Below are 16,021 nucleotides of genomic sequence, written 5' to 3' on the forward strand. Positions count from 1 at the left end.
AAGCGTGGCAAAAAAATACCTCTAATTACCATTCTTTTTGAGCGACAAGACTCACCTTAAAAAGACTTCGGGATGACTAGTCTTTGATATATTGTATTTTCATAGTGGGACAATTTGCTTTATCCAAACTCTAAGGAGCAGACTTCGCATTTCACTTCAAGCTGGAGTGATAGTTATTTCTGGTTGCTGGACTTATATATCATTGTTATTCTCCTACTCCTCTTCCTTTTTGTTGGTGTTATTATTATTGTTATTATTATTATTATTATTATTATTATTATTATTATTATTATTATTATTATTATTATTATTATTATTATTACTACTACTACTACTACTACTACTACTACTACTACTACTACCTCTACAGCCATCACTATCAAACTGTAACATCATTATTATTGTTATTGTAATAATTTCCCTTTTTAAAATACCTGGCTGGCAATGACCTAACCTGAAGGTAGAAGGTAGAAAATAAACAAAAACGTCATACTACATCACTACACGCTGACACACAACTCTTCAAAAACTTGGATTCATGCAAAATGTTCTCACGAAACTATTATTGACTGAAAACATAAGCACAAAACGATGAAAGAGGAATGTTAATAGAATAGCTTATTTTTTCAACAGATAAATAAGAGAAAACAACTCACAACGATCAAGAGCAAGACAAAGGACTCAGATCTAGGCCGGTCATGACGGCGGCAAGAAGACCATTTCTCAAGATAGCCTGCGAGGAGGTACTGTTTTGTTAATAAACACTGATATTAACTAGATAGAATACCATGACTGTATGAAGAAATACAGTATTGTTCTTTCGTAACCTGATATGTATCGTCTATCAGCAAAGGAAAGGCAATATTGCTCCATAGTAACTCAATATGTATCTTCCTTCAGTAAGGGAATTGCAATACTAGAAGGGAATGGCCAAGCAATGGAGAATGTGTAATTTGGGCGAAGACTGTATATACACCTTTAGTTGGTTAGGTGAACACGCAGACTTCTGTGGCACACCTTTACCACTCCCCCTCGCCCTCCGTGCCGCAGTGGGTGCCATGGACCAAGCTGGTGCGGGCACAGGACGGGACACTCAGCATCGAGGGGCCCATGAGGAACCTCCTGGACGTATTCTCCATATCGCTGCGATTCGAGTCAGTCTAAATAAGATTTTTTTTAGTCTAGGACCTAGGGCGTTGAGAAACTTCCCATTTACTGAAGATTTAGGCTCAAATTCCTTGAAGTTTATATCAGACTTCAAAAAAAACGTTGTGGATTCCGGTCAAAATCTATACACGATTATCTGTACTATGAGACAGGTTCATTTGTCTTACTAATGTACATTTGCATGGCAGCTACGAGCTCACGCAGTCCCCAGAGAAGGTGTGGGGCGGCCCGGACGAAAAAGGCAACTGGAACGGCATGCTGGGAATGCTGCAGCGGGAGGTGAGTTACGAAGAATAAGAGGACGTTCACAGTCCGTCCTGGCGGTGTAGAAGATATACAAGAAGGAACATACACACATTGACAGCAGAATACGGAAGGATACAGCCGAGAACATAATGATATATAACAGACAGACGCATGCACAAACAGACGAATGCATGAGACATTAAAAAAGTGTATCACTATCCCCAAACACCTGTACAAGTGTGCCTGGATTAAATTGCTTCTCCGTCTGGAACAGGAGGTGGAGTTCGCGGTGGGCCCCTTCACGGTCACGCCGCAACGCGAGACCGTGAGTGACCTGTCATACCCGCTGTCCGGCGCCGCCAAGGCCATCCTGATGACGCGCCCGAAGTTGGACACCGACATGGCTGGCTTTGTCAAGGTCTTCCGTTTCGAGGTAATGAACTGATAGGATGCCTTCCACGTGATGTTTTTAGGATTATATTGCATCATGGGCCGAGGCAGCAGAAATTATATAATTCTAATATTTCATACACTTAGAATGGCAGAGCTATGTAGAGATCCTGCCTGTTGCGTCAGCATTTAGGCGGGAGTCTGGCGGGAGCAAATAAATATAAAGTAAATCGTACAGTCCCGCGCAAGATTAGCTGTATTGTAGGCTGAAGCCCAAAAGAAGAAAATACTACTGAGAGTACACTTCAGCTATTGTGCTCTTCCCATGTGGTGTTTCGTGCCTCCTCCATTTGAACACAGTGTCGTTTGAATTCTGATCGTCAGCACGTGTTGCTCCTCTCAGATCTGGCTCCTGTTACTGATGTCCATCATAGTGATGATCATCGTCACAACACTGGTGGTGCGCGCCGAGAACAGTCTGCTTGGCGGCAAAATGAGGAACGTGGGCGCCAGAGTTTCTATGTGGGCTCTGAAGACACTCACGCAGGAGGGTGAGTCGCTATTTGGTGCTCTGTAATCAAATAATAGTTGAGTCCGCTGCAGCCTCCGGCCGCCTCCTGGATATGCAACTTATGCAGCTCGCACACCGACGCAACCAATTGCGTGAAGCCAATTGCTTACGACTTCGCAACCAGATGAGTTGCGACTGACACTTTGGTTTCATTAGAATCCCGCAGATCGAGGGGACTGAAACTGGGTTGGGAGTTGCTGATGCTGTGCTGATCGTGTGGCGATCACTTGAATTGTGGACTCGCTTGCTTGAGTGTTACCAGTAGCTTTTCTTCAACGCTGATAGCATTTCTGTGATCTGTTTTCTATTTAAAAATCTGTGGTTTCATCAAACGAACTAGTGCACTAAGGTTTCTTTAGACATTCTGTAATATTCTTGAAATTTCACAAGGTCCACATTCAGCTCCTACGCGGCAACAAATCTCATTCGCTGAGAATTTTTTGTATAACATGGATGAACCCATGATAGCTTTTTCCCAATACTAACACACCAAAGAAAAGCTACGCCATCTTCATCCCATGACATTGTTGTAACTATAAATAATCGTTCCGTTGCGAGGACCTCAAGGCGACCGATCGTATGCGGCCAGTTGCGCACAATCGGTTTCATGCAAATGGCTGCGTTGGTGTGCGAGCTGCCTGTTGCAAGTTCAGAGGTTTCCAAGAATAATGAGTTTCCAATGGCCTTAAATATCACATAACAAAGTGACTTCCTGATTGACTGTGACAAATCGTTTTTTTGTTTTTTTTTTGTTTTTTTTTGTTTTTGTTTTTCCTCCTCCTCCAGGCTCCGAGTGGCTGCCGAAGCATACCTCCGGTCGTGTGCTGGTCACCACATGGATGCTGGCGTCCCTGGTGTTCATGTCCTCCTTCAGCGGCATCCTGACCGCCATGCTCACCCTGCCCCGCGTCAACATTCCTATTGACTCAATCTACGACTTGGTAGCCCAGGACAAGATTCCCTGGAGGCTGGAGGCGGGCTCCTCCATGTTCCAGTACTTCAAGGTAAATTTTGCGTATTCCTTTAGGTAGCAAATGCATGGCAAAGAAATATGGAAAGTTTCTTGACCACATCCTTCTCCTCTCCGGCAGGAGGCTACGGACGGCGTGCGTCGGAAGGTCTTCTTGGGGAGGTCGGGAACCTTCCAGGACTGCTGGGCGGCGAGGCAAGAAATAGCCAACGGGGAATTCGCGGCAATCTGCGACATCATCACCATGAAGAAGGCCATGGCGTGGGACTACAGGTGAGGCCCGCCCACCTGGCCTTAGTCGGGGCGTGCAACATCATTATTGCTGCCTCTAAAGCTGTAGTACTTTTGCTTGAGTCCAGATTTTAGAACAAAGGGAAAAGTAGTCTTATAATAGCTTGAGGTCGAATTTATTAGGGTGGACATTTTAATATATCTCTGGGGATCCTTCTCGTTCTGTTTTCTTTGATTGGAGCAGCGTCTAGCGAGCCTTTTTGTTCCTGTTTTTGTTTTTTGCCAGTGAGCTGCCTCCCTTGCTGTAAAAAAATAAATAAATAAAAATGACATGGACAAAGTGGTGTCAAAGAACGTCCGGTTAAGTAAAGCGTGAGTTGTTCAGGCAGGAAGGACTGTGTGCATTAGTGGACGCATGACATAGTACAATACATTGGTCTAATTTACGATAATGACAGGCTATATAGTATTCCGAGCATCGAGACGTCCATCATTTATGTTTGCTAACGTGGAGGTAATGGCAGGGCTCGGGGCAGGGCGGCTGTATGGCGTAGTGTGCACAGCGACTCCTTCCCTCAAGACGAATGATATTATTAAGGAAACGGGGTTGACGGATGATGGTGACAGGTAGTACATTATTACAACCATCGAACCATCCATCACTCCCTCTTGTTGATCGGGAGAGGTGATTTGTGCGCTGTGGGCGTTACAAAGCAATACTGAGCCCCTTCTTGACACCCTGCGCCCTTTGTCAGCAGTACCACCGGGGACTGCCACCTGTACATCGCTAGGGAGATGGTCTACTCCAGCGCCTGGGTGGCCGTCGCCTTCAAGAGGAATTCGTCTTACTTCGAACGAGCCAATGACGTGTAAGTCGTGGATCTCAGTCTGGGCAAAGTGGCGTTCTCGATTAGTCAAGGAAACCTTGCAAATATATCAACTAAATTATAATGTTTAGTCTATAAGTTTTGTCTTTTTATCAGTGAACTCTAGTGTAATGTAAAGAGTAGCACGATAAGATTAACGTCGACAAACACTTATTATCGGTAAGATCAAGCAAACTTTGTTAAATATATCCAAAAATTACCAAATAATTTAATGTTCTTCGATGTCTGTATATTTAACATTATTTTAGTCAACGTGGAATAAACTGACATCGATGTAATGAGGAAAGGCAGACTAGTGTTATCGATCAAGTCAAGCAAACGTTGTTGTATATATCTTTTCAAACAGACATAGCTACTAATTTATTCACTGTCGCTTTTATTTATTTTCAGTCTCATATAACATGTTTTCAAGACACAAAACACTTGTATGCATTGTTTGTTACAAAGGCTGCACTTCATCACGCTTATTGTCATTTGTTACACGCTGACACGCTCGCTCCTTTAGTCTTAGCAGTATTCAGCTATAATACTTCATCCTCAAACAGAATGATGTCACATCGTCTCATGCTACTTTTCGTTATTATTTTAATCAAGTGGTGACATAAGCGCCTTAAAGAAAAGATTGCCTCCCTATCATCTCTTAACTACGATGTTTATTCTTGGCAGGACAAACGTTTTATCGAATTAACTTCCATATGACGTATGTTAGAAAACTCAAACACTAAAGTTGGATATGGAGCTGTCAACTTGCTGACTGATTATATTATGCATCTTTTGTGTGTATCCAAGCCATTTTTTTTTTTTTTTTTTTGCAGCTATTGCGCCCGGTAGCTTCTTTCCTTCCGATGGATGGGGTCAGTCCTCCAAGGCTTTTAGGAGTCTGATGGTCGCCCCAGCCCGTTCTGCGCAGGGCAGTGTTTAGATGGCGCCATCTTGCGCATTGGCTCATGCTGCCCTCATTCCTCATCTGATCCTAGAATCTAGAGTCCGGGTTGGATAGGTGGTTTCTAGGACAGCATGGTGGCAGGACCTTATTCTGTGTAGCATCCTCAATTTCCCATTATATTCCCGTTTTCTCCAAACCATTAACATGTTTCCATTTTATCTGTGAGCTTTTTCATGCAGCATCCGCGCGTTGATAGAGGCGGGCCTGGTGGACCAGTGGCTGCGGGAGGTCATCGCCGTCACCCCGCAGTGCCTCCAGCCTCCCACGGCGGACCACACCGGTGGTGTCTCCCCGATCGACCTCAAGTCCTTCACCGGCCCCTTGCTGGTGCTGGTGGCAGGTGGGTGGCGGGGGCGTGGCAGAGTGAGAGATGCCCTATGAACAATAACTACATCAGAACAGTTAACGAACCAATATCATATAACTGTACACTTCTACTGTCTTTCCTTCTCCCCTACCTGTACCTGCACTACTGACCTACTTCCTTTTCTTACTATATCCTTCATTAAGAAAAAGTCACTTGTTCTAGCCGCATTCACCTTGCCCTTAGGAACTTTAGATATATTCACTAAGCCTCAATTTCCTATATAAAGGTCACGTCTTGCGTCTGAGTGAGGAGGTAAAAGATGTTGTACTAATATATGTTATAAACATTATACTGCTGCGCGCAAACTAACACAAGGAGATTTTTTTTTACAGCAAAGGAGACAGTGCAAGGGCGTAAAAAAAATAGTAATAATAATAATGGGAAAAAAAGCCCGCTACTTACTGCTCCTAAATAGAGAGGAGTGGCCAAAAAGAGAAATCAATTTCGGGAGGAGAGGTGTCCTGATACCCTCCTCTTGAAAGAGTTCAAGTCGTGGGCAGGAGGAAATACAGATGAGGGAAGATCGTTCCAGAGTTTACCAGCGTGAGGGATGAAAGAGTGAAGATGCTGGTTAACTCTTGCATAAGGGGTTTGGACAGTATAGGGATGAGCTTGATCAGAAAGTCGTGTGAGGCGAGGCCGCAGAAGGGGGTGGAGCCATGCAGTTAGCAAGTTCAAAGGAGCAGTCAGCGTGAAAATATCAATAGAAGATAGAAAGAGAGGCAACATCGTGACGGAATTTAAGAGGTAGAAGATTATCAGTAAGAGGAGGAGAGCTGATGAGACGAAGAGCCTTAGACTTCACTTTGTCCGGAAGAGCTGTGTGAGTGGAGCCCCCTCACACGTGAGATGCATACTCCATACGAGGGCGGACAAGGCCCCTGTATACGGATAGCAACTGTGCGGGGGAGAAGAACTGGCGGAAACGATACAGAACGCCCAACCTCGAGGAAGCTGATTTAGTGAGAGAGGAGATGTGAAGTTTCCAGTTAAAAAGATTATTTGAGAGCGGCGTGAACTGTCTATTAACTCAAGTTACAACACGTTTTCCCCTCAGGTGAGGTGCTCGCCGCGTTTGTCTTCGGCGTGGAGGTGTTGACGAGGGCGCGCTGTGCTCCCAGACCTTAACACCGTTGACCTGGCTGTACCTTGCGTGGGTTTGCTGCCCGTGGCCACGCTGCCGGCAAGACAAGTCCCGCAGCGCCCACCACTCGCCTCAGATTGCTCATTGCCTTCTGTCAACTCAATAACCTTCGTCACTCATTAACGAAGAACATTAACTGTGCATTAGAAACCTTATTTTTTCTCTCATTCGTTACCATTAAAGATGAAATATGATATTGATAACAGTTTCACTCTAGCACCTGCCTGCCACTCGAGGCTTAGTGACTTTTCTAATATGTGCAGCACAAAATCACCAATAAAAGACTCCATCACTAAGATACCTTTGAATCATTTATTGCCGAAAGATTATTACGAACCGAGCCTGGTATGAATAAACAACATTATGAACAAGAACATTCTATTGTCCTTAGGAGTAGCAACGAATGAATGTTATTACGAGCTTCAGGAGTTCATGTTATATTGATCGCCGTCAGAAATAGTGAATTAGGAAAGACTCAGATAACTGTCTCTCTTTCATCAATAAAAGGTAGATAAAAGGTAGAATAATTTAAACAATGAATATCACATGAACGACAAGAAAGTCGTACCTCATTGTGTTTCTGTCGACAATAATATCAAAGTGCCTACAAGAACTAAAAGAAAAATAAGAATCCAAAATATCAGAGAGAGAATAAGATGAACTAATGCAAAATAGATCCAGTAACAATCAAACTAATAACCGAGACGAGAGAACAGCCAACACACATGCAGACAGAAGCAATCCAGGTGAGAAATGAAATGGTGCAGACAGACAGATGATGATTACAAAGCCACACACGACTCGGCATTACTCAGCGCGTCAGCTCCGACCGCCAACTTAACACATGTGTCAACACCAGACAAGCGCATCGAACCTTGCATATATAATGGCCGCAAAAATTCCTGTCCATCCATCCGTCTCTTTTTACGAGGAGCAGGGAAGGAGGGGAAAGGGCAAGAGGAGCAGGAGGAGAAGGAGGAGGAGAAAGAGACTAACTGTAATGGGATTTAAGCGTTGAGTAGATGCATGGTAAAGGTAGTCAGTTATCGGGAGGCCACAAGAGAGTCAGGTAAGGTGCAGATTCTCCTTCCTCTCCGTTTACCTCTCTTACAGCCACCAAGGGAGTTAGAAGGACAGAAAGCGGTAAGGGGACGGAGGAAAGTGTTGAGCTAAGATTTTCACTTATTAGACCCATGAGGCAGGTAACAGGTGAGCTTAGGATTTATTTTCTTTTTTATTTATTTATCAGTATATATTTATTAATTCATGTGCTACATCGATGGTGTAGCAGAGACCACTTCGTTGTTGGAGGCAAACTTAGTGAAGTGGAAAGCGTGACAGGTTGGTGAGGTGAACTTAATGTTTTTTTTTTCCCAACATCAGTTTTTAGGTAGAACATTAAAACGAATACGAAAGACAAGTGCCTAAATAATAGTAAAAAAAAAAGAACAATAACAGCTGCATGACAGGGAAAAGACACATCAGAACAGTGGTAAGAAATAATTACTCTGCCTTCGTTTTCAAAGTTAAGGTTTTACGGTAAATTAACAAGATAAGAAAGAGAAATCCGAAGAAAGTAAGTTATCTGAATCATAGAGAAAAAGGAAAGATGTCATGATAGTCAAAAGAAATATATATTGCTGAGACTTCATTTCTAATATGAAAGTTTTAAGGGCAAATGTGATAAGAAAGAGAAGTCCTGAAGTTATAAAAAAGTCAGCAATTATCCATTATTTGAGGAGCAGAACAGTAGACAGAGAGAGAGAGGACAGACGTCAGAATAGTCGAGAGAAATGTACATTGTTGTGACTTAATTTCCAACATCAAAGTTTAAAGGGATATTTATTAAATAAGAAAGATAATTCAGGAAATGAAAACAAAGCCAGCATTGAGATTTTTTTCGAACAGCAGAACAGCAGAGAAAGAGAGGGCAGACATCAGGATATAGTCTAAAATATATATGTGACCATTTTAAACATCAAAGTTTAAGAGAAAATGAAATAATAAGCAAGAGAAGCACGGAAATGAGAAAAAAAATAACACTGATCCATTATCCGAAAAGCAAACAACAGAGCGAGAGAAGACAAGCGGCACGACAGTTGAAAGCAACCAAAGAGCGACACAACCCACGACCCGGCCGTCTTGGCGCTCCAGGAGCCGCTGCTGAAGGTGGGGGTGGAGGAGGTAAGCTTCGTGGGACTCGGCGTTAATTAAAATATCATAATCCTAAAATAAGTACAAGAAAAATTAACTGTATAATCTGAGTTAGCTGCACATCAATTCTCTCTCTCTCTCTCTCTCTCTCTCTCTCTCTCTCTCTCTCTCTCTCTCTCTCTCTCTCTCTCTCTCTCTCTCTCTCTCTCTCTCTCTCTCACACACACACACACACACACACACACACACACACGGCCCGGTAGCTTAGTGGATAGAGCGTCTGCCTCACAACCAGAAGGACCGGGGTTCGATTACCCGGCCGGGTGAAGATAAGTTGGGTTTATCTTCTTTCACGTGTAGCCCCTGTTCACCTAGCAGTGAGTAGGTACGCGACGTACGGCAAGGAGTTGTGACCTCGTTGTCGCGGTGTGTTGTGTGTGAGTGGTCTCAGTCCTACCCAAAGATCGGTACTATGAGCTCTGTGCTCTTTCGTAGGGGAACGGCTGGCTGTCTCGAGAGAGACCCGCAGCAGACCAAGAGGTGAATTACACACACACACACACACACACACACACACACACACACACACACACACACACATGTTAGCCTTTTTGTTAGCTGTTTTTAAGTGTTAAGTTTAAGTGTTACTTTTAATATTTAAAGGCGTGAACTGTTATCTGACGTCAGGTCCGATGTACCGTTGCCTGCTTTCTCCAGTTGATAGAAGTACGTGAGACAACACGATAGCCTTTTAGTTGGCCGAGCGGTAGCCGTTAGTTCACTTTGAGTTCACTTAATTTACTCTCTCTCTCTCTCGCATGTAATTAAAACAGTTGTGGCTTTGTAACAATATTCAGAGTATTACAACAGTGTGGAGGAGTCACGCACACCTCCGAGCAGTCCTCTGCTCTCGCCCGCCGCCCGCTATATTCTGCCCGGCGTCTCCCGGGACAGGAGCGGCCAGCGGCACCATGCTTGCTGAATCAACACCGTTCCCACGGCAAGGAGCACCTCCTAAGCACAACGTAGCGTCTGTGTGTAACGTCCTGGCGCCGCTGGGCCATGGCGATACGACATATATTCACACATTTACATGTATGTTATAATATACACATTACACCGCTTGGTCACGGAAAAAGTCGCGACCTCGCGGCTCACCCGACCTTTAAAATCAGTATACCTACCCATGTCAAAGGTCGCGCAATGTGTATTAGTTAAACGAGGGCCTATAATGGTTGCACTAAAAAAAATATATATACAAGTCAGGGCCCGCCTAACGGTACAACAACGGGAAATGCCAATGACAATAAAAACAATCATGGAAGTAACAATGAATGGGCAAAGTACATACAGGGCGAGGTAAACAGGGCTAGAGTCGTGGACGTGGAAGCTCAGCACTATTCCGAGAAAACAAAACAATAGCTCGAATAGTGATTTACAAGATACATCCTATAAAAATAAATTGACTAAATTGTCATTAGGATACATGGTAACGGAGCTATTTGGAATAGTAAAAAGAAAAGGAAAAATCCTTGAAGAAGATTTGATTCAAACTGAATCTTCGAGTCAAAATGCGTACGAACTCAGCGCGGTGGGGCAACTCTTGCCTGAAGATGGTTGTACAAAGTCAGAGCCCGCTTAACAAGGCGGAACAGGGGGATGACAATGATGATAAAAAGAACCACCGGTAAGATCAGTGATGGGTAATGTACATATGGGGCAAGGTAAGCCGGTAGCGACTCATAGACGGCTGACTCCAATTCCGAGAAATTTGAAAAGGTTAGCTCGGAAAGGCTATTCGTTACATACTTCATCCTAGAAAAGGTGAGATTCACTAAACTGTCAATAGAATAGATTGGAAAGGTCGTCAAATTGACAGAACGTAGGGAACAAGCCACCCGTACCGCCAGGTGACCTGCAACCTCTCTATAAGTTAAGCCCACAGGACAGACCACTGTCACAAACACTGGCAGTGTGAAAAAGAAGTAGTGAAATCCGGAGAACCTCCTGTGGAAAAGTGATTTAGGGACGACGTGACGATAGAGGCAAGTCTCTAGAGCTTTAGAAGCATCCGACTGGGTCAGCACCACCTCGCAGATACCACCTGTCAACGGGAGGAATGCAAAGAGTGACGCTGAACAAAAATAGAGATTGTGATACTCTGTTTTGCAGGACCCTAGGTCTGACGTCTGGCCCGTTGCATAAAGCGATAGATCATTACGAATTAAGACCACTGTGGCAGGTAAGTCAAGCACCATCACCGAGTTATTGACTGAGAAAGGGAAAGGTTCCAGTTGGTAAACCTTAAACACATCTTTTGACCTGAAGGGAACGTGAATCACTATAGCCTCCGACGTCAGGAATGACTCCAGCAAGGGATAGTAGTGGTGTTTGGCATGCATGTCAATCAAAGTTGTTAGTTGGTGGTCCTCTACTCCTATTTTCAAAGCCTTTTGCAAATCCCTGACAGGAAAAAGAGAAGAAGTAACCCTACCACAATCTGCATCCACTACATTCTGTATCACCAGAGCATTAGTATGGAGGACAGAGTTGACTGCACTCTCCAAGGCAGGCAAGGTTTGTAGAACAAGTTCCATTTGGTACATATTAGCCATGCCGGTCCACAACTCATTAATGGAAGAGCCTAAGGTTCGAGAATAAGAAGCAATATCCTGTACTGCATGCTCAAGTCTGGAAATGTGTAAGGAATTCATCCTAATGGTTTTGTGTTGAGTAGCAGCAAGTGAAGCCAAGTGGTTATACCTATCTCGCAGTTCCTCCACATCCTCATCCATTGCGATTCCAAACAACATGCGGGAAAGTTGCCCAATCCCATCGATCAAGCCCCGTTTAGTACGGTTAGGAAAGGAAAGGGCTGCGTAGTTCTCCAAAGCCAGGGTTAGAGTGTCATTCAAGTACTTTATGCGGTCATGCATCAGACGCAGGATACCGTCTTCAGGAGCATTGCTATCCATCTGTAACACAACCCCAGTCACCTGCTCCGTTATTGTCCTCAGTGTGCCCGGTATTTCCACCAGAGCAGTAAACGGGTACTGGACCCACAGGACATCCTCGACCGGAGAAACCCGGCCCAAATGAGCAGAGAGGGCTCCCGGCTTGAGGTGCGCAGGGTCTGCAGCCAGAACGGAGCGCAGAAGGAAGGAGAAGGCGAGTGGCAACATTTCCTGGAACCAAGCAGAAAACCCTTATTGGCGAGGACGCAGGTTATAATCGTTTGTTGGAAAGATAGACAAAGCATCGTCAGGCCGAGGCAAACAGGCGGTTCTCGCTGGTTCAACTAAAGTTGAATCGATGACCTCAGGCTGGGCGTCTGTCTTTTTGAGGCGATCACTATGCACAATTTCATATGAATTAAAAATGAGATCATAAAGCTCAAATTTGTGACCACCTAGTTGCCTAACTATCTGGCGTGGGCCCACGAATTTAGGGGATAGCTTTGAATGTCTCTCTGGGACTCGAATCATAACAAAGTCATCCACTTTCAAGGAAACAGGGGCGGCACGCTTGTGTTGCTGCAAGCACATAGCCTCAGATGTAGCCTGTAGTCTCTTTCTGACTTCTCTATGAATATCTGTGAAAACCTTGAGTTGAACCTTAGAATAATCATCTACATTATATACAGGTGAATGAGAACTACTAAGCAGGTCATATGGGAGTCTCTTCTCAACCCCAAAAACTATGTAGTGGGGAGATTGTCCCATTGACTCACAAACACGGCTGTTTATGCTTGCTGCAACATATGCTAGCCAGTCCTCCCAGGTATGCTGAAGTCCGCTAACGACCGGGCGCAAGACATCTAAAATCTTCCTATTCGCGCGTTCAACAAGGCCGTTGCTGGCTGGGTGATAAATGACTGTAAAAGATTGTGTAATGGCAAACTGTTTGCATATTTCTGCTAAAAGTTGATTTCGAAACTCGGTTCCATTATCACTTAACAACACTCTAGGTGTGGAATACGGACAAATGAGATGAGTTATTAGGGCATGAGCAATGGCCTTAGCAGATTTATCTTTCACTGGGGCTAAAACAACGTACCGAGACAAGTGATCTACACAAACTAAGAGGTACCTAGAGCCCTGGTGGCTGGCGGGAAGCTGTAGCAAGTCAATAGAAACTACATCCCAAGGCCGGGCAGGGGGCGGGTATTCTAGGATCAGCGCAGGCTAGGCACCGTCCCCTTATATTGGGCACACTTGACACACTTAGCCACATACGCGTCAATATCTACACGCATAGTTGGCCAAAAATAGACCGCTCGGGCCGCTGTTAATGTGCGCTCCCTCCCCGGGTGGCCAGCAATGACCGCGTCATGAATTAAGTTCAGCACCGCCGGTACATAACACTCCGGTATCACAAACTGTGCGACAGACTCCTTTTTGCGGGGCCAGTAGCGGCACAGGACACCGTCCTGTGACAAGAAAAATTGTGAAAAAGACACAGGTAGCGGCGGGAGGCTTGTTTCGTCACCCGACTCCAGAGCGTATATTATTTTACTCCAAACGTCGTGGCGACGCTGGGCTGCTGCTAAATCCTTTAGACTGAAATTCTGAATTTCAGTAGGCGCTTCTGCCACTGAGCCAACAGGTACGTTTCTAGACAGTGAATCCGCAACGACATTCGCGCGGCCAGGTAAATACTTAAAGGTTGGCCCAAACTCCTGGATAGTCAGGTACCACCGGGCGAGTCGACCGGTGAGGTTCCTACCCTTAAAAAGCTCGGTGACTGGCGCGTGATCCGTACAGACAGTGATAGGATAGCCGGATAGCCAAGGATAATATCCCTAAAATGTTTAAGAGCCCAAACAACCGCTAGGGTCCTGATGGGTCAGTGAATAGTTCGGCTCAGCCTGGTTTAAAGTACGCAATAGCGCGATTTTTACCGCGAGCGTCCGGTTGCATCAAAACAGCACCAAGACCCAGGGCTGAGGCATTTGTATAAAATGTAAAAGGGACGTTGTAGTCCGGGAATGCCAAGGCTGGAGCGTTGATTAACGCTGACTTGAAGTCTGTAAAACTCTTGTGTTGTGGGGCATTCCAATGAAAAGGTACCTCTTTCTTTAAAAGTTGCTTTAGAGGCGAAGCAATTTTGGCAAAACCTTGTATGAAAGGCCTATAGCACCCGGAAAACCCACGGAAAGACCGAACGTTTTCGACGGTTTGGGGTTGCGGAAAATTCTTTATGGCCGATATCTTATCGTCCATCGTGTGGATACCATCTCCATCAACAGTGTGGTCTAAAAAGGTGATTTTTTGCCTTTAAAAATTCACATTTAGTCAGCTTGGCCTTAAGGCCAGCGCCTCTGAGTTTAAGCAGAACCGCTTCTAATTTAGCTAGGTGACTGGCGCCATCCTTCCTGCAGATGATTAAATCATCTAAATATACATAGACTTCTTTGCCTATCATGTCTGAGAACAATGTGTTGATCATCCTCTGAAAAGTAATGTGTGCGGTTTTGAGGTCGAATGGCATCCTTAACCATTCAAAATGACCGCTAGGGGTACTGAAGGCTGTAATCTCTCTGGATTCAGCTGCCATCGGCACCTGCCAGTACCCACTTAAGAGGTCAAGACTACTGAAAATAGTATTCTCTTGCCCCAGGGACATTAACAAGTCACCTAAAACAGGCAGAGGGTACCTATCATCCTCAGTCACCTCATTTACTTTCCTAAAATCGATGATAGGCCTGAAACTTCCGTCTTTTTTAGGGACTAGAAACAAGGGCGAGTTCCACGGAGATCGGGAATGCTGAATAACACCCTGGTCCAACATATCTTTAACCTGTTCATCTACAACCTGCCTTTGACTGTGTGGGAGTCTGTACGCAGGAATGTACACCGGTGTGGTGTCGGATTTAACCCTAATCTTGTGTTCTGTCGTAGCAGTCGCACCTAAAGGTTCACCGGGCAGGGCAATGACATCACGATACTGATGTAAAAGCCTCAGAAGAGGGCCCTTAAGCTCGGGATAATCGACCACTTTGACTAAAGAATCGATAGATGAGGCCTGACAAGATGTGTCGCCGGTGGCGGGTTGACCCACTGCGCCGACACAAGGCCGCTTTAACTCTAAAGGGTCTGGGGACACCTGTCCGTCGAACGCCAAGGCGCGACCCAAAATGACTCCATTTTTTAGTTTAACTGGACCGCCAGTGGCATTAACCACTAAAGCTACAGTCCTACTCCCCTCGCGTACCGTGTTAAGGGGGGACTCCATCGCTAGCGTGCTGACACGACTAGGCCCTTCTAGGCAGATGTCACAACCTACGGTGGCGTTAGGGACTGACACGGGGACGTGCATTGCGGTTCGTTGAGGGATTTCGTGATTCCCCACGACTATCGCATTGACATTTTTCCATCCCCTGCAAACGTCAGGTGGTGTTGGTGGTTGATCATGAAGTGAGTTGGTGCCCGCACCATTCACCGGCACCGTGGAAAGAGTCGGCACGGTATGCACTACCGACTCAGGAGAAACACTTTCCCGACCCTTGCTGGGTATTTCCTTTCTTTCCCTGGGAGAAGCGAGGAGCACAGGTGGATCCATGGCCTTGAAACATCTCCCTTGAAACCTTACTGTATTACTATCTGGAAGTATCACCATGCGGTTAGACCTCAGTGACGACAACCCAAGAAGACCGTCAGACGGTAGAGAAAAGTTTGACGTCACGTAAAAATCCAAACGCATGACAGGGGTGTTTCGTCCCAAACTCACTGGCAAACTCACCAACCCAAAGATGTTAAGCCTGTCGGCAGTGACACCGCAAAGGCTCAGGTCCGAGGGTCGTAGCTGGTAGCGGCCTCCCCGCGACGCGCGTTTTAAAGCTATGTATGTCCATTCAGACAACACATTAACCGCAGCGCCGGTGTCGACCGCAAATGACGCTTGTAGCGGACCCAGCTTGACTTTAAGCGCCATAATTTTAGGCTGACT

At 45.2% G+C, this 16,021-nt stretch overlaps 1 protein-coding gene across 1 annotated transcript; it reads left to right on the forward strand.

Annotated features, from left to right (window-relative positions):
• The first annotated feature begins 629 nt into the window (after nt 1-629).
• LOC126983852 (glutamate receptor ionotropic, kainate glr-3-like) lies at nt 630-7,113 on the forward strand. The gene is made up of 10 exons (XM_050836982.1): nt 630-743; nt 1,051-1,154; nt 1,356-1,446; nt 1,688-1,846; nt 2,207-2,354; nt 3,161-3,378; nt 3,466-3,617; nt 4,334-4,444; nt 5,588-5,748; nt 6,833-7,113. Exons 1-10 carry the CDS (start codon nt 699-701, stop codon nt 6,901-6,903), a joined length of 1,260 nt encoding a protein of 419 aa, XP_050692939.1. The 5' UTR covers nt 630-698; the 3' UTR covers nt 6,904-7,113.
• The last annotated feature ends 8,908 nt before the right edge of the window (nt 7,114-16,021 follow it).

This window comes from Eriocheir sinensis, chromosome 55 (assembly GCF_024679095.1).
Source record: "Eriocheir sinensis breed Jianghai 21 chromosome 55, ASM2467909v1, whole genome shotgun sequence".
Taxonomy (NCBI): Eukaryota; Metazoa; Arthropoda; class Malacostraca; order Decapoda; family Varunidae; genus Eriocheir; species Eriocheir sinensis.